The following is a 26,481-nucleotide window of genomic DNA, read 5'->3' as shown; positions in this document are numbered from 1 at the left end:
TTTAATTGTTCTGACCTGGAGTTTTGTGATTTGCAAATTTATTTTACTACATTGAGTCGGTAATAAGTGGGCTTTTCTTCTTAATGTGCTTTTCTTTTCTTTTTGTTTGTGTTCTCTTGCTGTCTCTCTCCCCTGGCACCTCTTCTTGCAGCTGTGTAATGGGGGCTCCGTCACTGAGCTTGTCAAAGGTCTACTCAGGTGTGGCCAGCGGCTGGATGAAGCAGTGATCTCATACATCTTATATGGGGCCCTCTTGGTAAGGACGTCCATCAAGCTGGGGGCAGAGGGGGCAATTTGTCATTGGTTGGCTCCCCATTGCATATTAACAAGGGGAAACTGCCCTATAATATGCAAGGTGTATAACAGGGAGGTGTAGCCAAATGTGGACTTTGATTAGATTTTTAATAGTAGGGTAACTGTTTAAAAATAACCATGCAAATTTTCCTTTTCTCTTTCCTGTTGTTTGGTGGCGGTGGGACACCATGCAGGGCCTTCAGCATTTGCACAATAACCGAATCATCCACCGTGATGTCAAGGGGAATAATATTCTTCTGACAACAGGAGGAGGAGTTAAGCTCGTTGACTTTGGTAATGACTGCTTGTCGTTTGTTTTCTTGATGTGTGCGGTTTAGCCAAAGGCAACAATTTATTGCAGTCTCAGAAGACTGGAGCCTGTCTTCTACGCCATAGGCTGAGGGCCTTTCCAGTCACACACAGGCTGGAGAATGGGGGGTGGTTCACCAGATGGATCACCCTAGGAGATGCTGTTTGTTAATCTATTTTCAGCTTTAGAAGCAATTTTTTTAAAGAGAATATAAAAGTGTTTCAAAAGAAGAATTCGAGGGAAAAACTTTGGTTTTCTGGGAAGGATTTCACATCTCAGGGCAATTGTCTATAATTTACATTTTGTCTATTCTTTTTTGCATATGAAAAGAGAAAGCAGTTTGGTCTTTCAAATGATTTTCTCTAGCCTTAGGCATACTTATTCCCAGTGAGCAGAAGGTAAAATGGTCCTTTGGGTCTGAAAGCTAACATCCCTTTCAATTGTGATTGTTGCTGTTACATGTGAGGCTGGTTGAACTGGAAACATTAACAGGAAATGGAAGTGTGAAAGGAAACGCAGAGCAATATCACCTAAGGCCAGAGAACTATTAAATATCTGCTTGTGACACTCCTGTGTTGATAGTCACAAACCAACAAACCATTTGGTTTTCCTTTTTAAGTTTATCTAATGGTTTAGTCTTCTAAACAGGTTCAACAACAATTAGTACCTCAGCATGATTGTTATAAATAATGAGAAACCATTTACAGAAGCACTTTTTAAAATGTTCTTTATCATTGTCAGTGTAGTAGAAAAGATTGATGATTTTGAATATTCATTGTTTTATTGGTAAGAAAGAATTCAGTGTTAAAATGTATCAGTGAATCATTTGCTCAGAAGAAATTACTCAAAAATAAATGAAATTACGCTAAGTATATTGGTTTATTTACTAAAAAGCAAAGAAAAATTGCAGAGGGTTTAAATAGAGTTTAAAGAGCCCTCTTTGGCTTCCTAATAAAGAATAAGGAATGCAAGCAGTTAGCATAACAACTACCCTGAAAAAACAACCCATGGTCCTTGGCAAATCTATGCCTAATGTTTTTAAAGGTCTGTTTTTTGCTGATGAGCATATTCAGATTTCTAAGTTCTTATCAACAGCATTAGTGGCCACCATTGTTATTCTCTTAAGGGCTGCATTAGATTTTGCTTGGTATAAAAGAATACCTTATATTTGTAAAATACTTTACAATTTATAAATCATTTTCACAGTTGTTCCATTTTTTTAAAAATTTACTTATTTATTTTTGGCTGCATTGGGTCTTCGTTGCTGCGCGCAGGCTTTTTCTAGTTGCAGCGAGTGGGGGCTACTCTCCGTTGCGGTGCACGGGCTTCTCATTGCGGTGGCTTCTCTTTTGGAGCACGGGCTCTAGGTGCGTGGGCTTTGGTAGTTGTGGCCCGCGGGCTCAGTAGTTGTGGCTCACGGGCTTTAGAGCGCAGGCTCAGTAGTTGTGGCGCATGGGCTTAGTTGCTCCGCGGCATGTGGGATCTTCCCGGACCAGGGCTCAAACCCGTGTTCCCTGTATTGGCAGGCGGATTCTTATCCACTGCACCACCAGGGAAGCCCCCACAGCTGTTCTCTTACTTGGTATTTAAGAAGAACTCTTTGTGTTAGGTGTGATGAGTAGCATTATCCCCAATTTGAAGGTAAGAAAACTGAGGCTCAGAGTGAGGTTGTCTGCTTGAGGTCATACAGTTAGGAAAAGACGTAATTGAGATGGGAAACAGGTCTTCTGACTCCTAATCCAGTGTACCTTTACATCCATTATGGCATAAAGAAGAGAGCTGGCTTAAGACTATGACAGAGTACATTGGAATTATATTAAAATTCAGGTCCTCAACATTGAGCCCTAGATAATAATATTATTAGTCAATTTCTTTTTCCATTTGACAAATGTATTTTTCATGTCAGGTTTCCAGCCTTCTAGGTAAGATAAGGCACTGAAAACTTTTTACTTCTACACTGATGCTCTGTTATAGATAATACATGCCAATTTTCTTCCTCCATCAAATGAGGCACCATTTTAAGAAAGATATCACCTGAAATATTTTGGAAATATAGTAGGAAGGTATTTTGGGTTGATCCTAGTTCTTGATGTTTTCTTTTGATTCCAATTTTGCAGCAGTATGGTAGAAATGCTCGATTTAGATAGATATATGCTCCCACACAGTGGTTGGCAAACTACAGCCTGTGAACCGAATCTGACCTGCCTCCTGTTTTTGTACGGCCTGTGAACTAAGAATGGTTTTTACATTTTTAAATGGTTGGGAAAAAATCAAAAGAAAAATATTTTATGACCGTGAAAACTATGCATCCATAAATGAATTTTTGTGGAAACACAGCTGCACTCATTTGCTTCTGTGTTGTCTATGCTGCTTTTCCATTACAATGGCAGAGTTGAGTAGCTGTGACAGAGCCTTAGGCTCGCAAAGCCTAAGATATTTTCTGTCTGACCCTTTATGGAAGAAGTTTGCCAGCCCCTGGTCTAGCATCATCTTCTGCTCACTGCTGAATTGTGACACCCTTTTCTTATAGGCGTCTCAGCTCAACTCACCAGTACACGTCTGCGGAGAAACACATCTGTCGGCACCCCATTCTGGATGGCCCCTGAGGTAAGCAGAGGGCAACGATTTCTTTGTATTTGCTGAGAGCCTTGGTACTATGCCTTTTTATGGGAAGGTCACACACTTCACTTTCAGGAAGAAGAAAATCCTTTATCCTCATTGAACTGTGAGGGTTCTGGTTTGGTGAGTGATAATGATGACAAACCAGAACTTAATTTCAGAAAATCGGGATTAAGTCACAGCTGGCCCACAGAATACCTTCATGCAGTTAGAAAAAGGTGCCCCCTCCAGAAGATGCAGCCCTCTACAAGGGTCCTGGCTTGACAAGTTCATCCAGCCATTGTGTAAATTAGAAAAAGTCACCTTCCCTGGATAGATGCAGCCCCAGTGACACATGGCTTGGTGAAGAGACAGATTTCAGCTCCAGCTGGCTTACAGAACTATATGCCATAGTCCTGGTTGCTTTTTTGTTACCAGATACATAGTAACTTCTCTTGTGTACTTTTTTGGCTCTGTAGTAAAACCTGGGATTTCGCCCTAATTTAGTACTGGCATTACCACAGAATCCTCTATGAAATGACACATATAGAAGTTTGGGGAATCTTCGGGCTAGATACCGCATACCCTGAAACAGAGGCACTGTACAGCTTTGCTTGTCAGGTCAGCATTTTAATTCCACAGCACTCTGGCCTGAGAGCAGCTCTCTTGGATCAAGCAAATGGGTTCTTTTAATAAGAGAACTCAGCAATCATCTCCTTAGAGGTCTTTCCATCTCCATTCTGTCCCTGGGCTTTCCTTCCTCTGTGTGATTGCCAAGGTGGTCTCCTAACACAGTAATTGGCTTACGCCAATATGCTCAAATTTATTCTATCTCAATGGCCTTCTCTTTCATAATTGGATAATGGACAGACCCATTTTAGAGAAAAAGAAAATCCCTGCAGATTCCAGTGTTTACTTAAATCTTAAATTGATTTTAAAAACCATGAAACTAGACATACACTTATCTAGTCATTTATATTTGTAATGCTATAAAACCAAAAGGGAAAAAAATGTATTATGAAAAAACTACAAAGCCAGCAGTGTTCAAGTAAACAGCTTTAATTTAATGAGACAAATGACATTGTTTTGTGAAACTCAGTTGTCCTTTGCAATGTGAATATATTTCAGAGCATGATGGCATGGATTATTTTGAGTTATTTTGTCAACCTTACTGCCGCATACCATGTGGTGACCCAGTTCTCCCACCACTTTACTCAGTGAGAGTGATCTCTTTGTTTAAACAGCATATCCTTTGGCCTCTAACTGGCACGCCTCTGTTGGCTTAGTGCCGGCTTAATAATAAACATAAATATGGGCACTGAAATTGTGTGTCAATTAGCCATCCAGATGATCTGGAACATGTTTTTATTGCAGCTTCTCCTATTTTACTATTATTAATAAACTATCATTGAAACAAAAGCAAAAACATAAAAATTTTCATAGGGACCTCATGAACCCCACTTTGAGAAACACTGTAGGACAAAGTCAAGATTCCTTAGAATGGGGAACAAAGCCTTTCATATTCCAGCTTCTGTACTGTCCAGCCTCATTTCAGGTTACTTTTCCCCAATTTACTTGTTTTTAATGCCTCAACAGAAGTGAACAGCAGGTAATTCTCCAAATCTATCCTTATGTGTCATTCCTTTAAACCTTTCCATATATTGTTACATCATCTGGGATGGCCCTCAGAACTCTGGAACATTCCTCCTCAATCTTCAAGTCTCAGCGCAAATGCAACTCCCCTAGGAAACCTTCCCTCATCCTTGGCCAACTGAGGTTCTTTTCCCTGAGTTTCCACTGCAGCCTTTACACCCTCCATTAGCAGACCATGACCATTGTATTGTATTGGGTTGGCCAAAAGGTTCGTTCGGTTTTTTCCTTAAGATGGCTCTAGTAACACTTAGTTGTCTTTAACTTCATTCAAAACAATTTTGTTAGATTGTATTGTGACAGCTGTCATACCAGTGTGCATTTTAAAAAAACTTATCAAAATTGGTGAATTTTTGTGTAGCCATTTTAATATTGAAGATGGAAGAAAAAACGCAATACTTTTGGCATATTATGCTTTATCATTTCAAGAAAGGTAAAAACGCAACTGATATGCAAAAAAAAGATGTGTGCAGTGTATGTGTGCAGTGTATATGTGACTGATTGAATGTGTCAAGAGTGGTTTGCAAAGTTTCGTGCTGGAGATTTCCCACTGGACAATGCTCCACAGTCGGGTAGACCAGTTGAAGTTGACAGCGATCAAATTGAGACATTAATTGAGAACAACCAATGTTATACCACACAGGCGATAACTGACATACTCAAAATATCCAGATCAAGCGCTGAAGATCATTTGCACCAGCTTGGCTATGTTCATCGCTTTGATATTTGGGTTCCACATAAGTTAAGCAAAAAAAAAACCCTTCTTGACTGTATTTCCGTGTGCGATTCTCTACTTAAACATAATGAAAACATTCCATTTTTAAAACAAATTGTGACAGAGGATGAAAAGTGGATACTGTACAATAACATAGAATGGGGCAAGTGAAATGAACCACCACCAACCACACCAAAGGCCGGTCTTCATCTAAAGAAGGTGATGTTGTGTATATGGTGGGATTGGAAGGGAGTCCTCTATTATGAGCTCCTTCTGGGAAACCAAACGATTAATTCCAACAAGTACTGCTCTCAGTTAGACCAACTGAAAGCAGCACTTCAGTGAAAAGCATCCAGAATTAGTCAAGAGAAAACACATAATCTTCCATCAGCATAACACAAGACCGCATGTTTCTTTGATGACCAGGCAAAAACCATTACAGCTTGGCTGGGAAGTTTTGATTCATCCGCCATATTCACCAGATATTGTACCTTCAGATTTCCATTTATTTTGGTCTTTACAAAATTCTCTTAATGGAAAAAATTTCAATTCCCTGGAAGACTGTAAAGGGCACCTGGAAGAATTCTTTGTTCAAAAAGATAAAAAGTTTTGGGAAGATGGAATGATGAATTTGCCTGAAAAATGGCAGAAAGTAGTGGAATAAAGCATTGAATACGTTGTTCAATAAAGTTCTTGGTGAAAATGAAAAATGTGTCTTTTGTTTTTACTTAAAAACCAAAGGCACTTTTTGGTCAACCCAATAGTTGTTGGTAAGCAGGTCTCCCAATTGGACTCTGAACTCTGGCGGGGACTTGGGATGCCCAGCTCTCAGTGTAGTGCTTGATACAGGCTAGATGCTCAATAAGCATCTGTTGGATGAATGAATACATTGGTAAAAAAGTCAAAGGAGAAGATGAATTTGGAGGGTAGTTTGAGGAGGGCTTTAAAACTATTGGTATTCACAAATTTCTCTGTAGATTTTGATTAATTTATTATTAAAGGAAAGCATAACTGAGGCCACTCAACTAATATTTAGTGTGGCATAACTCAGAAGATGGTGTTCCCGTTACAATCCGCGGCAAGTTGGTGTTCTCAGAACCACAAAATACAAATAAGACAAACCTGCTCTTGGCTTTGTACATTTCTCATGAGGTGTTTGTGACTTTTCAGTTTCAGCTGGGTTGAAGAAAATATGTGGAGTGTTTCTATTTACAGGCAGTTTAGTGGTCCATGGTGAGCTTCCATTGCCCAGATTGCCTGAAACTGGTTCCCTTTTCATCAGGGAAAAGCCAGTGTTGCATCTTGCCTGCTGTAGTGGATAAACTGAGCAGTAGGCAGATGATGGGGCGGAGACCTTGACAGTGCCTCTCAGGAGCAAGTGCCCAGTTGCTCTGTGTATGACTCAGAGATTCTCTCAGGATATGTGCTTGCATCCAAGATGCTTTGGGACCAGGCTGCAGTTCTTGAGACTCAGTCCTACACAAACTTCACATTTTTATTTTTCAAATGGAGAATTACTCTTTCCAACAAAGAGTCTTTTAAGAGTGTCCACAGGAATAATCTTCCATTTGTCAGTTCAATTCAACAAACTTAAAAAACAAATTTTTATCTTACTGAAGTATAGCTGATTTACAATGTTGTGTTAATTTCTGCTATATAGCAGTGATTCAGTTATATATATACACATATATATATATATTCTTTTTCACATTCCTTTCCATTATGGTTTATCACAGGATACTGAACACAGTTCTCTGTGCTATACAGTATGTCCTTGTTGTATATCCATTCTATATATAATAGTTTGCATCTGCTAATCCCAAACTCCCAGTTCATCCCTCCCTCATCCCTTCTCCCCCTTGGCAACCACAAGTCTGTTCTCTATGTCTGTGAGTCTGTTTTTGTTTCGGAGATAAGTTCATTTGTGTCATATTTTAGATTCCATATATAAGTGATATCATATGGTATTTGTCTTTCTCTGTCTGACTGACTTTACTTAGTATGATAATCTCTAGGTCCATCCATGTTGCTGCAAATGGCGTTATTTCATTATTTTTTATGGCTAAGTAGCATTCCATTCAACAAAGATTTATACTCTCTTCCGTGAGCCAGGCTTTGGGTCAAGACGAGTCCTTGAAAGTATAATCAGTAGTGGTTCAAATGGACATTGTCTTCGTATGGTGGCCTGCATAGTATATTGATCCTAATATGCTTTCACTTCTGCTTGTGTGAGTAAGTGGTATTTAGATTAAATATGACAGCAATGTGTGCAATGCCAATGCCAGTGTCATAAAACCATTGCATGCCACCAGTGCTTTTATTTTGAAAACGCAGCAGAGTGATCCTTGATCCTATTTTATTTTTGAGAAATTGAACCAAATTATTCTTTTCCCATTTGTGTATTTCCATTTTGATTTCACCAGCCTAACTACAATATTTAATTCAAATAGGCTATGCTTCAAACCAGGTAGCTAATGGAATGTGACCAGACCACAGTCAAACTTTGACACGCAGTCCAAACAGCAGTTCACCGGGGCAGCTTGAAGATGCATCATGACCTGACTATCATATTCACAACACTCTCCACTTATTTCCTCTTGACATCTCATGTGGACGCTCATAAAGTTGAAAGATGCTGGGTAAAAACAGTATCAACTCAGCAGTGTAGGAGAAGAAAAATTTTAGGGGGTGCGCTTAGTGTGATAGTACTTTGAAACAATGCTACTGGGGAAATATTGGCTGGCATAGTAAGAGTTAATCTAAAAGTCAAGGTCAGTACAGTTTTTTTACAAACTGAGTACGTCAGTAGCATACTATGACTCAGGAAGATGATTTTAAGAGGGAAAGAAAGATGCTCAACATAGAAACTGTATTTAACAAGATTACCCTGAGCAAAATGACTTCAGCAATAGGAAATGAAGTTTCTCCTGTGAGTACAGAGGTAGGTGGTTCCATACTTTGTTGATTCAGCAGCTCAGTAAAGCCATCAGAAACCCAGGTTCTTAGATTTCCCTGGCTGTGACTGCTGCAAGTTGCATGGCTTCATTGTTAGGGACAGACCTGGAGGCGGTTAGGACAACATTGTCTGTGAGTGTCTGAGGGACAGCAGGGGCTCCAGTATTCTAGCAGCCACCAGTGAAAGCACCCATGGTACAATCCAACAGATACCCCCTTTATTCCCTTGGAGCTGCCCTTGGCCAGCCAAGAAGTTAAAGTGGGTTCTCCTCCTGTCCTGGGATCAAAGCCGTGGCCACTCCATACTAGTTTCCTAGGGCTGCCATACAAAGTAGCTCAAACTGGTGGTTTAAAACAACAGAAATTTATTATCTCACGGTTCTGGAGGCTAGAAGTCCAAAAGCAAGGTGTTAGCAGGGCATGCTCCCTTTGAAGCCTCTAGGATCATTCCTTGTCTCTTCCTAGCTTCTGGTGATTTGCTGGCAGTCTTTGGCGTTCTTTGGCTAGCAGCTCCGTATCGCCAATATCTGCCTTTGTAATCACATTGCGTTCTCCCTGTTTGTCTGTCTTCACATGGCCGTCATGTTGTAAGGACACCAGTCATATTGGATTACGGGCCCATCTACTTCAGTATGACCTCACCTTAACTAATTACATCTGCAACGACCCTATTTCCAAATAATTTCACATTCTGAGGTCCTGGGGGCTAGCACCTTAACATATCTTTTTTTTTTTGGAGGACACGATTCAACCTATAACAACCCTCCAAATACTTAACATCCCTCCTCTAGTAAATAATTCTGATTTCCAAGGTAATCAATCAGTCATTTGCAACCTACAGGTCTACATGTTACAGGTGCTAGCTTAGTTGGAGAGCTCAGCTTTGCCTATCTGCGAGCACACACACACACACACACACACACACACACACACACACACACACACACACACACACACACACACACACACACACACTGATCTCTCTCAGCCTAAGGTGTTTGAGGCAAACACAGTTCTTTCTGGATGTGCTAGAATGTACCATATGTTCTTCTGGACATACCATAACAAATGGCCTTCTCACGTGAGCCCTCAGTACCTTGAGAATTTTGTGCTGTCCTACCTGCTCTCTGGCCAAGCATCTTGGGATTATCTCCTGAGATGTTTGGCTCAGGTCACTTCCCTCAACCTTCTGTTGACATCGAGCCTCTGGTCTCCCTGCCTGCCTGTGACATTGGCTTGTATCTCAGACATATATGTATGTTAACACAGTCCTCCCTTTACCCATGTTTATTGCCTCTTTTCTCCTTCCCTCTCTCCTGATAGCCAGTTTCTTATAAGGATAGAGTAATAACATCCCACATCTGCATAGAACTTTCACAAATATTTGTAGTCTCTGTTAAAATAACGCCTTACAGTTAGCTGGGATGCACTGGTGTGACCACGCTGATTGTTAAAATATTGAAATACTTCTGTTCTAGATGGTAAGTGGCTGCCATCCAGAACCCCTTGAGTGCTCCTTGACCACGAGAGGTGCCTGTCTCTTCCCTTGTGACACCCAGATTTTCTAATGGTCCAGCAACTCCAGGGGGTAATGTCTGGCGAGAAGGGGACCTCAAGGACCAGCTTCAGTGCCGTGTGCAGCTGATTGTCAGATAGTTTGCATATTCCACCTACTAAGCAGGTATACAGTGGGAAGGAAACTTTCACTTACTGATGCACCGGGACTGGGATGGGTGCTGTTTTTCTTTTTTTTTTAACTAAGTACCTAACATGTGTCAGATACTATATGCCCAGTAAGTCATTTAGTTTTCTTTTTTTTTTAAATTTATTTATTTAATATATTTATTTTTGGCTGCATTGGGTCTGCGTTGCTGCGCGCGGGCTTTTCTCTAGTTGAGGTGAGCGGGGGCTACTCTTGGTTGCGGTGCACAGGCTTCTCATCGCAGTGGCTTCTCGTTGTGGAGCACGGGCTCTAGGCGCGCGGGCTTCAGTAGTTGTGGCTCGAGGGCTCTGGAGCACAGGCTTAGTAATTGTGGCGCATGGGCTTAATTGCTCTGCGGCATGTGGGATCTTCCTGGACCAGGGCTCAAACCCGTGTCCCCTGCATTGAATTCTTAACCAGTGTGCCACCAGGGAAGCCCCGGGTGCTTTTTTAATACATTATTTTATTTAATTCTCACAACAGCTCTCTAGAGTAGATATTATTTTCTTCATTTTACCACTGAGGAAAATGAGGCTCAAAGAGGGGTAGGAAGTATTGTGCCCAAATTCACGTATCTGGTAAATACTGGAGCTGTTTGGCTTTTCAGAGAGCATGGGAATCCAAGTTACATTTTACAGGTGAAGAAACTAAGGCAGGGAGAGGATACTATTCATGCTAGTTCAGAGCAGACGTGACCCAGAATTCAGGTTTCCTAGCCCACCAGCCTTGTATTCTTTTGCTTCAGTGTGTTCATATGGGATGTACAGTGTGGAAAGTGTGTGCTGAGTCAGCTCCTACAACAAAGCCGTGCAGAGATGGAGTGGTGGTGGAGACACATCATTTTAAAAGACATACATGAAGGACCTATCACGTGTAATGTATAGATTGACTAAACTTTGCCATCCCACCAATGAGAGAAGCAGCCTATATATTAAGGATCCCGTTTACTTGGAATCTTCCGAAAATAGCCAAAGGTCTGTTTCTGTATTAGAAAGCAGACTTGTGGATAAAATAAATATTTGTTTCTTTAAAAAAAATTTTTTTTCATTTTTACTTCCATCTGCTAATTGTTGCAAACAAGAGCTAATCAGCTGAGTAGAGAAACAGATGTGCTGTGACGGCTCCAAAAATGGGTCTCTCTCTCCCTGGCAAAGGGTTGACTGGGGACGGTTGCCATAACAACTGGCTTACACCAATGCAGAAATATCGCAGGCTTTTTGCAACCACTGTTGCCTTCGTCAATTATGCCGTTCTTAGCTAAATGATACAATAATGCTATTTCCTTTGGCACTGCCAGGAATAGAAATGACAAAAGAGATATTTTTTGTTGAGGGGCTGAGAAAGCCATAAACCACTACAGAGCTGAAATATTATTGTTGTCATTATTACCATTTTGTTCCCTAAGCTCTAGCTAATGGGTTTGGTACCTAATAAGAATTAATAGCATCTGTTGAGTGCTTACTATGTGCCAGGCACTAAGTGCTTTGTATGAATTAATTCATCTGTAATCCTTACAATAACCCCATAAAGTTACTGCTATTACTAGTCCAATGTTTTAGAGAAAGGAAGTAAGTCACAGAAAGTACTGTTCTTGTCCTTGGACAGGTTGTTAGGTGAGGCCACCAGGATTTTAACCCAGGTATTTAGCTCCAAAACCCTCCCTCTTAGCCACTATACTAGAGCAAACCATTTAATTGCAACCACCAGTGTACCAGATAAGATGAATGTCTTTCTTTTCCAAATTAAAAATTATTTTAGATAAAAATTATACTTCCTAATATGTTGAGGAAAGTGCAATATTTCAACATGACACTAGAAACCAATGTAATTAATGCCCAAGGGAAGGATCTGGAAAAATAAAATAACAAAGTTCTTCAGAATAGAATTTAGGAGATTTGGATTTTAAATAGTTACAGCTCTGCCACTCATTTTAAAAAAGCGATTGTGGTTCAGTTATTTTAATATGGCTTCACGTTTGGTAGAAGAGATAAGAGTACAAACTTTGGAGTCAGATACACCTGGGAGCAAATCATAGATACTCTGCTTACCCACCTGATCACTGACCAACAGCATCAGAGGACAAAGTGAAACGATGTACTGAAAGTGCTTGCTGCAGTACCCAGCATAGTAAGTGCTTTAAAAACGGTGGTGCCTATTGCCTGAGCCCAACCCTCCCTATCCTGTTCTCAGCTGGAAGGAGACTGGCCTGGGTAGTCTCTGCCTCCTGGGTCCCTTCTGTGTTTCAGAGAACATTTATGGTTTCCAGGGGGAAAAGCTTCTTCCAGCTCTCACATTCCGTGCCTCTGGTATTAGTCAGATGAGGAAGGTGGGATCTCTCCAAGATCTCAATAAGGGTGAGACAATGGCAATGGCGAGACCTTTAGGGTCTGATCTTACCTGACTCTGTTCTAAAAGGCTGAGGATTCTTGGGATCCCATCTGCCAGTCACTTCACTGTGAGGAGTGTAGGCTTTGGTTGCTCAACAGGTTCAAGTGAGGGGTTTAGAACCTTGGATCCTTGGCTGAAAGACCTGTGCGTCTTCCCCCAAGGCATTCACCTCTGAGATTCTGTAGCCATTTGTGTTCCCCAGTTCCCTCCAGATTCCTGTGTCAGTCTCCAAGAAGTAGGGATTCCCTCCCTTCTCATTCTGGGGCTGACCCTGCCTGCATTCCCAGAGTGCTTCTGCCTTCAAGGGGCCTGGAGCACAACCCAGGCACCTGGGGCTCCGGCGGGTAAAGGGCCCAGGGCAAGGGCAGAGTGACTGGTGCAGCCCCGGATTGTACCCTCAGCTTCAGCGATAGCTCCCCTCTCAGCTGGAGCTCTGTGGGGTTGAGTCATATGTCATCTGTCAGTGTGGAGGTGGGGGGCTGGCCCTGGAGGTGACGGTGACTTGTTGTTACCCTCTTCCTGGCGGGTCTAAATATAGGACCCCATCTGAGGCCTCAGCTCCCAGATGTGCAGAAGCACGTGAGCCCAGAGCAGAGGCCTCATATCCCCCCTTCCCCATCCTGCCTTCTGCTCAGTGCTAAGTAAGATGTTTCAAAGTAGTAGCCTCTGTGAGCATTTGGAACTTTCCAGGCTGTCCTCCCACCCCTCTCTGCGGAGGTGAGAAGGGCAAGACACCTGCTGTTTCCCCTTCTCCATCCACCAAAGAGGAAGAACTGTTCCTGCAGGGGCAGAAGTGTTTGCTGAAGAAACGTCAGAGCCCGCCTCTGCTCTTCCTGAGCTCTGAGTCTCACATCACCTGGTGGCTACCCTCTGGTCAGTGCTTCCACTGCCCCGCCCAGGGAATAGGGGCTCAGCCCCAAGAAAGGGAAAGGGAGTTCACGGCTAGGCCAACGCGGCATCGGCTCCTCTGTCCCACGGTCCTTGAGCTGTTGGAGGAAAGAAAAGAGAGGCAGGCAGTCAGCATTAGGAATGAGACCCAGAGGAGCCTTGGGGTGGAGATGAAGCAGGAGCAGGTAGGGGTGTGCAGACTTGTATTTATGGTGCTCTATTATGGCCCAGCTTTTCCCCACACCTTCTTTAAACGGTTAAAGGAAATCACTCTTTGGTAGGAATGTGTGACATTCCCAAGGGCATTCTGGTTTGCCTGGTGACATCAGCCTGGGAGAGGACAGAACCCAGAGACTACGTGCAGATAAAGGGGTATGCCCGTGTGGGAGCATTCAGATATTCTGTTTGATTTGCTTCCCTTCCTGTTTTTCAGATGTACTGTGGAGGAGAACCCCCCACCATTAGTTTCTTGTCACGGGCTTATGCTTTAGTTCCGTTACCTACTAGCTGTATGACTTTGAGAAATTTCTTAGCCCATCCGAATCTGTTTCCTCACCTGGGGTAAGAATACCTGACTTAACAGCTGTAAAATGAACTGAATTATAGAACTCCTACTCATTCTTTCCTAAACTGAACTCTGGTAGAATTGGAGCACTAGCTGACAAAGGAAAGGGGCAGCGGAAGGGAAAGTGAGGGGACAGGGGAAGTGAGAGGCGGCAGGAACTCCATCTGCTTAAATGGAGGGCGTGCTTACACGCTCAGATTATGGTGTGGCTGTGGCTTATGGAGCACGACATCCCTTTGGCAATGGCTCAGCATTCTGTGTACCATAATAATCCCCAGGAGATGCTTCCCTCATGCGGGAACCATGGAGTTTGCTCCTGGTTTGGCCACAAACCAGCTCTGTGACTCTGGACAGGTCAGCTCTCCCCCAGCACCTTAGTTTCTTCCTCTGTGAAATAGGGGGGTTGACTTAATGAATCCTAGGATCCCTTCCAGCATCCATCTCTGAGGTGGGGAAGCTGCTGGAGCTGGGGAGGGTGGTGGGATGATCCTGGGTCTCTAAGCAAATGTGTTCCTTTGGAGCCTTTGAGTACTAAGGACACATACAAAAATTTGGGGTCGCTGATTTACCTTTCACAGGGGAGTTCTGTGATACTGGTCCTGAGTTTGAGAGAAGGGCTTACCATATAGTTAAGTATAAGTGATATGTTCCCAGGGCTTTGGGGAATTTAAGTGCAAAAACCAATGTGTATGCTGGCCTCAAACCCAGAACAGTCCCCCTCTGCCCTCCACCAGCCATGGTGGGAAGTGATGTTGTGTATGTGTGTTCTGTGTCTTTTTATTTTTTTAAATTAATTAATTAATTAATTTTATTTATTTTTGGCTGTGTTGGCTCTTAGTTGCCGCGCACGGGCTTTCTCTAGTTGCGGTGCGCGGGCTTCTCATTGCTGTGGCTTCTCTTGTCGTGGAGCACGGGCTCTAGGCGCACAGGCTTCAGTAGTTGTGGCTCGCGGGCTCTAGAGCACAGGCTCAGTAGTTGTGGCGCAGGGGCTTAGTTGCTCCGCGGCATGTGGGATCTTCCCGGACCAGGGATCGGATCCATGTCCCCTGCATTGGCAGGCGGATTCTTAACCAGTGCGCCACCAGGGATGCCCTGAGTGTTTTTAATTTGAACTTTGTTTTATTTTTCTAAAGGCATAAGCTGAATGTTACAATCCTGAGAAAAGACTTGTAGAACATCATATTTTAATTACACCTTTCTGAATTTCATAAGAACAGTATAATTTAAATTATTTCTGGCAGTTTCTTAGCATACAAAGTATAGATTCAGTTCTAGTCTTGAGTTTTATGAATGAACTAAAAAAAAAAAAGAAGAAATAAAACCCCCCATAAATTTCAGTTCTTCTAGTCCACATCCTCGTAGCAAAAAAACTCAAATCTCAAATGTATCCTCCCTCAAAGTTATATTTCATTCAAGGGAAGAGATTTCATGTGCTTGTTCAGTATCTCAGCTTGTAACACTTTAAGATGTTTGTATGTAAAACTGATGAATAATATTTGCCACTGGAATATTTATAACTGCAATTTACAATTCCAGGGAAATTCCATTTTAGAAATCTTTATGATCAATAACATTTATCAATTATGCTGTGTGAATTATGTAAGCAAAATTAAGAATCCTATTTGCCTTCCTACCTCTCAGCCTATCTTATTTGCCAGTCTATTGACTGTATTTTGGGGCTCAAGGTCAGCCAAAGATTAATAGCTGTAGGTTTATTTGCTTTGCCTCTTTGTGAGCTGAAATTTAGCTCTTGAGATAACAGCATTTTGCATCTGTACTTGAGTGAAATTTTAATCTTGACCTTTGGTTATAATTTTGGATCACATGATCAATTCTAGTAAGATGAGAAATCAGATCATATAAAGCAAACCTAATTGCATTTTTAATGACATTTTAAAATATTAGTGGAAAAATAAAATAGTCTGAATAACATCTATTGTTTTTTAAGTTTGGTAAATCATTTTTTATAAGAGCAAAACATATTTTTCCTTATGGTGGATGGTGCTACTATAATATTATTTGCTTGAAAGTATTGGTTAAAAATCACATTATTGAAAGAGATTTCAGCCCAGCAGCTCTTTGATATATCATTTGATAAATGGTTTAAGTTAAACAGGTTGGAGAAATCTAGGTTTTCTGAATGCAGGAGTTCATACATTGACTGTTTTTTGTCCCCTTTACATCCAGTTTAATACAGATGTTCTTTGTAGATAATGAAGACTTTGAGATGAGGAGAAACTGTTCTCTAAGGTTCTTATAGCCCAAGTCTTTCTGCAAGAGGTAGAGGGTGGATCTCACCCCCTATCTTGGGAACTTTATCAGTAAGCCCTACTCTTGGTCTAGGCTGAAATGAAAATGTAATCATGGGGCATTTCATGGGCTCGTGGTGGCCTGAGAAAGTGTAAGTACTAACTCTAGTCTGGTGCTTACAATGGAAAAGAATATGGTTGAGAAGAGAATTTCTTTAATTCTTTTTAAATTCATGGGACCCTGGTTTTACAACCAAGACAACACCTTTAACCTGTCACCTTGCTGATGAAGAATCCCCACAGCCAGTACATACCCCTGAGGAAGGAAAAGGCAAACTTTCTAATACTTATTTACATTTTCAAGACAGAAAAACAGACAAAATTTGTTCTTTTTGTTATAGAAATAATCCATGTTCCCTGTAGACATTTTAGAAAATGCAAAAAGTTTTAAAGAAGTAAATAAATAAAATGGATATTACCCATACATCAGTGACCTGATGATATCTACTATTAACATTTTGGTGCCATAGAAAAACCTGGGTAACCTGCATTTTCCTAAGCAGTGCTTCAGATAAGACCCATGAGGAAGGGATTGTTTAATTTGCATAGGAAGAAGAGATACAGGGAGATTAAATAATTTGCTAAAGTTATCCAGTGAGGGGGTGGCTACCAAAATGAAGATGGCTTGCTCTGGGATTTTCTTGCACCATGCAGAGGTGCAAGTCTTTTCACAGCCCCAGAGCTTTTCACAGTTACTTTTCTCCAGCTCATGGCTGAGGAAAGGGCCAGCTTCCTCAACGGAACTCAGGGGACCATGCCCGGGATGGATAAGGAGATGACATGTGTCAAAGCGGTTGCGTTATCAAGTTGTGGGTGCAGTTTTACCCTATAAACTCCTTTAGGAGAGGGGAGGAGGGAGTGACTGGGGAAGATTTAGAATCTACAACTTTGGAACCCGTTAGCTTGAAGAAGGCTTACGAAGAACTGCCCTAACAAGGAAAGCTGACTGCTGGCCTTTGCTACAAAGACCAGTAGAGCTAAACTATAGTGAAAACTTATTTCTTGTCCTTGGTTCCCTCCAGAAAGAAGTTTTGGGCAGCCAAGGTGGTAATGACCAACATTTGGGAGGCTCAAGCCCACCTCTGGGTAAAATTGGCATTGAGCACTGAGGCTGTTAGTGCACAGATATTGCTAGTTATCCGAGTAGTAGTGTCTTTCCCCTTCCTAAAATAAGCAGCAGTGTAGTCTAAACGTATCAGAAAAGCCATAAGTTTGCATTTCAAGGTAGGAATGTGGACATGCTCCATTAACCAGTATCCAAACAATTGATCTGTCGCTGAAGCTCATTTTCCTTAATGGAGGCATTGTCACAGCAACCAGCACCTTTTCATAGACATTAAGACCTTCTGCAAAATACTGGCAATAAAATCCCCTCAAGGTTCCAGCCACCCAGTTCACACCCCAGAATGATCTACTGCTAGGTAATTTGCATGGAGAGGTTAGTCTCTCAGTTTGAGATATCTTTTTGAGATAAGAAAGCCACTTATTTGGAAATCATTAAGTCATAGAATATTAGAGCTGGAAGGGATAGTAGAGATGATTCATCCCCACCTTGCCATCTTATAGATCTAGAAAGTGGGGTCACTATAACTAAAGAACCCTCAGCTCAGAGTTTTCACGGGACTTGCTCAAAGGGACCCAGCTGGTGAATAATGGAGTTCAGACTTTCTGATTCCAATCCAAAGATTTTTCAACAAAGCTTCTCTGATGAGTGCCACAAATTGATGTGAATGAGGGAGGAAGAAAGATAAGACATAATCCTTACCCTGGGTTACTTCTGTTTACTTCAGAGGTCACATTGATGAGATCCTAAGACTGGCCCCTTTAAAACCTAGAAGGAGTGATGAGGTTAATGATAGATTAACACCAAGTAGATAAAACTACTCATTAAAACTCAGAAACAGTATAAACACTCACCGATGTCATGACAAAGAGTTGAAGATTGTTAAAGGTGAGTATGCAGAAGTATGTAGGGACTTATACATCCTGAAACTCAGCAGCGAGACAATAATTTAATCTGGGAGCCAATAGGCCATTAGCAAATCCTGCACTAGAGCTCTCTTTATTTTGATTCATTTTATTCTGTGCTCTTAGCCTTTGCCAGGTGCACTAAATATTTTGTAACAGTCTACATACACATCTTTTGGAACATTCCAGAAGGCATATCCTCTTCATATGAACATGCTAGTGGGACTTTAAAATCAACTTTGGAGAATTCTTACTTTGTAAAATTGACATTCATTAGCAGTTTTTCTATTCACAATGCTGGATTAAGATAAATTTACCAGTTTGTTGAAGTTCATGATATATTGGGTTGGCCAGAAAGTTCGTTCGGGTTTTCCGAACGAAATGTAGGATATATTTACTATAATATAAAACTCCGTGAAGTCACTGATAACACATCAGTGCTTTATTGTTACCCTTTAGTATATTCTGCTTCTGATCCTGATGGAATTTTGTTTTTCTTACTGCATCTACATGTGAAAAAAAAGAAGTGAGTTTCCAAGAGCACACATGAGTTTTCTGTACCTGGTTAGAGGAGAGCTTAGACCCAATTTGAACTTGTTATACTGCCTACCAAACTGACTTCTTCTTCCTGACTTCCCTGTTTTATAAATGGCACCATCATTCTCCTGGTCACCCAGGGTCATAATGTTTGTCTTCCTTGGTGTGTCCCTTTTCCTAGCCTCCCAAGTCCTGCAAGTCTTCCCTTGAACTCTCTCTCACACCTATTCCATCTTCCCCATTCCACTACCACCAGCATCATTTATACTCCTATGACTGAAGTAAAAGCTTGAGGTAGAGGAGAGAATACACTTGCCTTAGGCATGTCTCCTCCTGGGGGCAGTAGAGGTGAGGTTGAGGAGTAGAAAAGGACAAGGTGTTTGGGGTCCTGGGCCTGTGTCAATACCATTTCAGACTCCTCTCTCCCCACCCCTGTAATATGACTTATAGAACCTGGGAAACCTGGTGCCAGGGCAGTGCACTTACTTGACATTGCCACTCTCCTTTTCTTTGTGGAGCATTGTAACAACTGATTCAGAGAGCTCTTTGAGAGGTCACTTCCTCCTGGGGGCAAGACCAATCGACCATTTAAGCATTCTTAACTCAGCTTTATTTTACCTAGAGACAAGGAGAATGCTGAGCTAAAGAGAATGAAATTACTTTTTCTCCTAAAGAAATAGTTGCAGATTTTGTTGTTGGATTGATAGGGAATCCAGTTCTAGGATGTGTTGACCTTCAGTTGGGATGCAACCTCTCAGAGTACCTCTTTGAATCCCATCACATGTAACCCAATAAAGAGAGATGGAAAGAGAGACTCCCTCTGAAGAGATAGAGTTTAGGTGACAAAAATCTCAAAAATGTGATTAGTTTGGTCAAAATATGTGTACAGATGTTGATAATTCAACTGTTTCTTGAATAGAACCTTTATTACTTAGAGTACTTTTATCACATTGTGATAATCTGTTCACTTGTCTCTCCTCTGCCTGCGTTCAAATTCTGTCCCTGACCATGACTAGCTATGGGTACTGGGGAAGCTATTTAACTGTGCTATGCCTCAGTTTCCATACCTACAAAAGGTGATAGTAGTACCTACCTGACAGAATGGTTATATACCTACCTAGTACCATGCCTGGCTCATGGGTACTCAATAATTATTTGTGAGTTATTTTACTAGAGACATTTTCTATAAACTTCTCTAGAAGGCTAAGCTTAAATAATTCTTTTGTCACATTACAAGCTGAGTTTAGGGAAGAGAATTTGGCCAACAGATACTCTTCTATTAATCAGACTGAGCTGAAGATAATGTGTGACTGTCTGTAAAGAGAAGTGGAAACCAGATAAACGTTTTGAATATTTTATGACAGCACTTGAGAATCGATAGGATGTCTCCATTCCCACATTTGGACGGGTTCTTGGAATTGCCTTCTGTGTCCCATCCAGGATAGCTAGAAGTTGATTTGAATTTCTTTCTGGAAGTTGTGGACTATGGGCACTATTTACTTTTTGTTGTCTTGCTTAGCCTGAATTGGTCTCCCTCTAATATCCCAAGCTTTTGGAGCCCATATCCTTTATTGGACATCCTAGTACGTATTGTCTTAGGACATTTTTAGTTGTCATGGTTTGTCATTTGATTTATTATAGATTCACTTTAAATTTCACTTGGCCGTAGCTCCTGTTGGGGAAGGATAGAGGCTTATTTCTTTTTCTCTCACAGGGATGTATAAGAATGGTGAACTATTTGCTGATTGATAGGTCTAAAATTATGTTTGTCTTACACATTTGGAAATGTCATTTCTGGAAGGGAAGGTGGTAAATAGCCTTCTCTGGAGATCTTTTAGAATAATGTAGTTTCTCACCAGATGGAGGTGATGAAAGTGAGATCTTCGGGGGGCAATGTAATGGCCTCTGCTTCCAAAATCGGAATTATTTGAACTTGAGTTTGAATGCATATTTGAAAATAATGTGTTAAAAGTATGATTTTTGTGTGTTAAAAGGGTGTTCTATGGCGGGATAGTCTATTCAGAGGGTTGGGCTGGGATCAGGCCAAGGATGCAGGTACATAGAAAAAGGTTCTTTAGTGCAGAAACTGGAAGAGGAGGGTAGACAGAAATTATAGGAGAAGGAACACCAAGTCTTGGGCAAGATGGCGGGTATGTTTGCTTGGCATCACGCGACCAGTGAACTGGGTCTGGCAGAGAGCAGGTGTATTAGTTTTCTGTCACTGACATCATAATATCACACATTTAGTGGCTTCAAACAACGTGTGTTTATTCTCTAGGTCAGAAGTCTGCGTCTTACCCAGCTAAAAGTAGTCTCCATTTGGAAGTCTCACAGTCATCTCGGACTTAGTATGTCCCCAATGGAGCTCCTGCTGTTCAACCCAAACCTACTTCTCCGACTGTCTTCCCCATCTCGTTTTGGAATCACCCAGGTTAAAAACTCTGAACTCTTCTTCAACTCTTCTTCCTTACAAGTCCCATTCAGCAAATCCAGTTGGCTCTGCCTTCAAAATTATATAATCAGAATCTGATTATTTCTCACTGTCTCTAGTTTGGAGTCCTGCAGTAACATCTTTACTAGATTTGCTTCTTCTATTCATGTTCCATATTATTGTATCCTCAGCACAGTAGCCTGCTAATATATAAGCCAGATCCGTCACTCTTCTACTCCCCATGGCCAGTTGGTCCATCTTATTCAAAGTCAAAGACCTTCTGACAGCCAAAGAGGGCAGGCAGGACCATCACTTCGGCCCTGCTGCGGTCTCCAGTGATGCTGTCTATCTACCTCATAGGCTGTTGGACATAACATCATCAGACTCTAATAAAAGTCTCCCACCTGCTCATAGCCATGGGTCATCCTTGGTCAAGGAAGCAGATTTAAGGTCAAATAGGAGCATTTGGTTCCTGCACAGCCTCTGGCCCCACCCCTGCCTTCTCCTGACCCCACTGTGATGGCCACCAGAGTCTAAGTGCTGGGACTTTTCCTGTCTGACTCAAAACGTTGATAGAAAAAGATTTCCCCACAAGGTTCCATACTTTCCAAACCAATGACAAGCCCAAGGGCGTTTTCTGGTTCCCCTTCTCTTGCACCTAGAAGAGCTAATACCTTCAGCAGCAGCTGGGCTGAGACACAAACCAGTTGTTGGGGTTTGAGGAGGGGGCCAATTTTCTTGGAAAAGGGGAATGGGAGGGAGTGGTTCCTCTTCTAAGTTAAGCACATCAGTCTCCCAGCAGCTTTCTGCTCAAATGCTGTGCTCCTAGGGACTTTGTGCAGGAGGTAGGCATCTTTGAGAACAGTTGCTCCTCACTGTTGAATTCAGCGGCTGGTAATGAGATGAAGGATCTAGACAAAGCCTTTCCTTAAAGGACATTAGGGTGGCTGTGGTGAGGTATTCACCCTTATGCCTCCCCTTGCACTGTTCTTGGTATCTAGAGGGTTCAATGCATGTTTCTTGAACTGAACTGATACATTTTTAAAAGTTAATGAACATATCGGATGATAAATCAATCACACAAATAAGGCCTAGAAAATGGACATCTTATTATTACTGGAATTTAATATCAGTATAGCCAAGGGAACTGAGAAGGGGGCTAAGATCGACCAAGGGCCTTTCAGGACATCTGTGGTGTCAGTGGGTGGGGTTGATGTGTTGTGTCCTGCTTTTGTCTGATAGGTCATTGCTTGTGAGCAGCAGTATGACTCTTCCTATGATGCTCGCTGTGACGTCTGGTCCTTGGGGATCACAGCTATTGAACTGGGGGATGGAGACCCTCCCCTGTTTGACATGCATCCTGTGAAAACGCTTTTTAAGATTCCAAGGTAAGACACAAGATGGCGCTCTTGGCTTATTAGTTCTTTGTGAAAGAGGCTCTTTAAGGATAATAAATTGTTCATAAACAGTTTCTCTCCAAACCTGTGAAAGCCTGATTGTAAAATGTATTTCTTTTTTGTGGGGAAGTGGGGGCAGATGCAGGAAAGTGGGGGAGAGGGTGTTCCTGAAATGTAACATATTCTAAAAATGATAGGACTATGTCATAACAATTGCATATTTTCAGTACTCTAATTTTTTTGACATGTTCATTTTTTGCGCTTTGCGCGAGAAGACTGAAAATGTGGTGTTGGATTAAGTAATCTGTCTAAATACTGGTGTTTTCTTTTTAAATTATATAATCATGTCTGGTTATTTTTTTTTTTTTCGAGTTTGACTCTTTCTCCAGTATGCTGAAAAACTTAGGGATGAAATAAAATGTATGCCAGCACTAAAAAATATCAGAAAAATGTTACATCAGTCATGACTTTCTCTCCATCCTTTAATTTCTGTCTCAATGGGCAATTGTGCTGAAAGAGATCTATTTGAAGGGTATTTAAATGCCATTTTATTTTCTATTGTCTGTATTCATTAAGGGTTTGTACAAGAGGTTTGGTTGTTTGTCTTTCATCAGAATAGGGCTGATGTTTGGCCTGCTCAAGCCTCTAGTTACAGAAAATGAAGCTCTGGAAAGCTGCATCCAGGAGGGTTGCCGGTTGGGAGATTTGTACCTTCCACATGTCTCTTTCAAAGGAAGGCCCTGGGCCGGCTGGGAGCCACTTAACTGCTCTAACAATACAAGTGTTAACCTTTCCTTATCTGCACAATCACACAGCTATCACAGTCTTTAAAAATGTCTCCTGATTGCAGTTTGCATTTCTGATTAGGTCTATTTATATGCAGATGAGGCTCTGTGGCATTCATCATCATAATGTTATCGTTTCATACTTAATCCGGATGTGAACAACCACCCACCATTATTCCCAAAATGATTCCCACCCAAGTCAGAGTTGGTTTTTTCGCCTTTTCCAAAGTACAAAAACAGGTTCTGGTGATTAGGACAGAGCTCCTGGCTTTTAAAATTAATAGTCTGATGAATGTTCAAAACAATGTAAGAATGCAGGATCCCAAAACAGTATTGTGTACAGTAATATGTCAGGAAATGAGAACTGGTATCTGGGATGATTTGTGTGTTTTGATTTTTTGCAAATGGTTTACTCTTTATTTACTGTAGCCACATAATTTCTCAGTTATCAGAATTAAGATGTGGTTTCTGATTAGCAAGACGTGTACTTTTGATAAGAGATCATCTGCTTGGATATGTTTTTTCTCTCAGTCTTATTTATTTAATTTTTAGTGTGCATTTGTGTACAGAGCAACTGTTCAAAAATTTCATAGGGTGATAAATATGAGGCAGCCTAGAAAGTGTATGTGTGTGTGTGTACATGCAAATGTGTATGTGTTTAACAGACCCTTCATCTCCAATGACTCCTCTTAGCTTGCTTGTGGTGCCCAGCCAAACCTCTGATATCTAATAACCTTTATACTTTCACTCCCCTCGCTTCTTCCATCTTGGGAGAAGCTTCCAGATCTGAAACACAAATAACCAAGCCCCCTACTGCTTGCCTCAGGACAGGGCGAACTTCAGGAACAGAGCAATTGCTAGAAAAGGATCTTGGGGTGACAAGCATCCTTATCCCAAAGTAGGTTGAAGCTTTCTTTCTTTCCTTCTGGTGTAATCTCCGACCCTTTTACCATCTCTTGGTTCCTGTGCAAGAGATGAATCAGATTGAACTAGGGAACGTCAACACTAGTCGGTTAGCAGGACCCTCAGTGTGATTACGTGTGCTCAACACTTTGCCTTTATCACAACCTTAACAGCCAACTGGACATTTCTGGACAGGAAGGATGGAGGTTTTTTTAAAAAAATGTAACATATTTGTAGGTACTGTATAGCTTTTTATAATCACTAAGTTATTTACTTAAAAAGTATCCTGTTAATTAGAATCATGCAGTTCTCTTATGAAGGGCTGTAGATTGACCAAGTGCAGTCTCATGTGTGTTCACGCACATATGTATACTCTATCTTAATCTTGAGTGGTAAAAATGTATCCTTTCCTCAGAAAAGCTCTTTGATGGGAAGTGGAGAAATTTAACATTTACGTACTTTAAACAGGCACTTAGGTTATCTACCTGTATGTTTCATGGGGCTCTCTCATTCTATCTCAGCATTTCCTTTTGTAATAGAAGAAGAGTAAATGACAGGTAATGACAAAAATCCTTTGAATCTGTTAGGCTTCAGAATTTTTTTTGGTTATGAGTGTTGTCGGTGTTCTGGAATTCTCGTCAATTAAACGATGAAGTCCACTGCAGAGCACTCTTGGGGGCCAGAGTACTGTGTGTGGCTTCCTCCTCTTCCCTACAACCCTCTCCTGACTGGAAATAAATTGAGTAAATTACCAAGGAAGGAAGGAAAAGACCTTTCCTCAGTCAGGGAAGAAGTGACTTTCACGAGTTCTAAAGGACAGGGATTAATGCAGTGCTGGTTACATGTGAGGTGGGAGCCTCAGATGTCAGTGAGGCAGGTGATCACATGGGCTCCCCAGGCTTTGTCATGAAATAGGAGTCGAGACCTGCCTGGATGTGCCTGATTTGCCTGCACAGGGGTCTCCTGCTGTCCCCTCTCTGCCTCCCCCCACCTTGCCCTTTCTTTTGACCTTCACATTAGCAGATGACACACGGGGTCGTCGTGACCTGTCTTTGAAACACTGAGACTCACAATCTTTCCCACATTGCAGACACAGAAATTGTCTGCTGATTGGGATTAGAAGATGACACACAGGGTCGTCGTGACCTGTCTTTGAAACACTGCGTGACTGACAATCTTTCCTACATTGCAGACGTACAGAAATTGTCTGCTGATTGGCAGAGCAGCCACTGTTTGCTGAGCCTGTCAGCATATGTCATCTTGTCTAACGCCTTTGCTCTAAAAAAGTCACCCCTCTCTGACAGTCACTGCTCTGTCTGCTGCTATTTCTCTCCAGGAGTTAGAAGAGAGGAAATGAATGAAAATCATTTCTCTAGGCATCAGTGGGTTCGACAACATCTCTCTCAGGACTCTCTCCTGAGGACTGTAAATTCCAAAGGCTTAGAAGGATCCTGCAGATGACCAGGATATATTATTCACTTAAAAGGAGATCTGTGTCATAGATTATTTGCAAGAACCCATAGAATTAGGAGTATACAATTATGTACATTTCTTGGCAACCAGATATCTTTCCTTAGCTTGGAGTCTTTGGCTAATGACCTCTTGGACCTCCACAGATGGGGTCAGGGAGACAGCAGGGACTAGCGTGGGTGTGTTTATTGGACAAAGACTGGGAGCCATGTCACCTGCCCATTTATTTGGGGCCACATAGCTGCTGACTCTGTGCAGAGTCTTACTGCACATTGAGTGCTTCCACCGCCTTCCTGTGGAAAAATGCAGAGTGTTTTCAAGATTCCCAGCAGAAATGTCCTCGGTTGGGAGTGGATGGGAAAGAATGGCTTGAACGTTCCAGTCCCTGAAGCCAGTGATTTTTCCTTCGTAAAGAGAAATTTCCCTGTAGTACACGATTTGGGAGAAGAACTTGTGGTAATTCCAGTTTATATTCTGGCTTGTTTTCCTCACCAAATTTAGGTTGTTCCAAACTACCCAGCGAGTTAGTTTCCTAGGGCTGCCACCGCAAGTGACCACAAACCTGGTGTCTTAATAGAAATGTATTCTCTCACAGTTCTAGAGGCCAGACGTCCAA

At 41.7% G+C, this 26,481-nt stretch overlaps 1 protein-coding gene across 1 annotated transcript in view; it reads left to right on the top strand.

The window, feature by feature from the left end:
* The window catches only part of LOC137225846 (myosin-IIIb-like), a 34,740-nt gene extending 12,038 nt beyond the window's left edge, over window positions 1–22,702 (top strand). The window contains exons 3-6 of the mRNA XM_067739882.1: window positions 152–256; window positions 489–588; window positions 3,135–3,211; window positions 22,553–22,702. Of these exons, the coding sequence (XP_067595983.1) occupies window positions 152–256; window positions 489–588; window positions 3,135–3,211; window positions 22,553–22,702 (432 nt within the window). The remainder of the gene's footprint in view (window positions 1–151; window positions 257–488; window positions 589–3,134; window positions 3,212–22,552) is intronic.
* Window positions 22,703–26,481: the final 3,779 nt, after the last annotated feature.

The sequence above is a fragment of the Pseudorca crassidens genome, chromosome 6 (assembly GCF_039906515.1).
Source record: "Pseudorca crassidens isolate mPseCra1 chromosome 6, mPseCra1.hap1, whole genome shotgun sequence".
Lineage (NCBI taxonomy): Eukaryota > Metazoa > Chordata > Mammalia > Artiodactyla > Delphinidae > Pseudorca > Pseudorca crassidens.
This window is presented reverse-complemented; position numbering and strand designations above follow the sequence as displayed.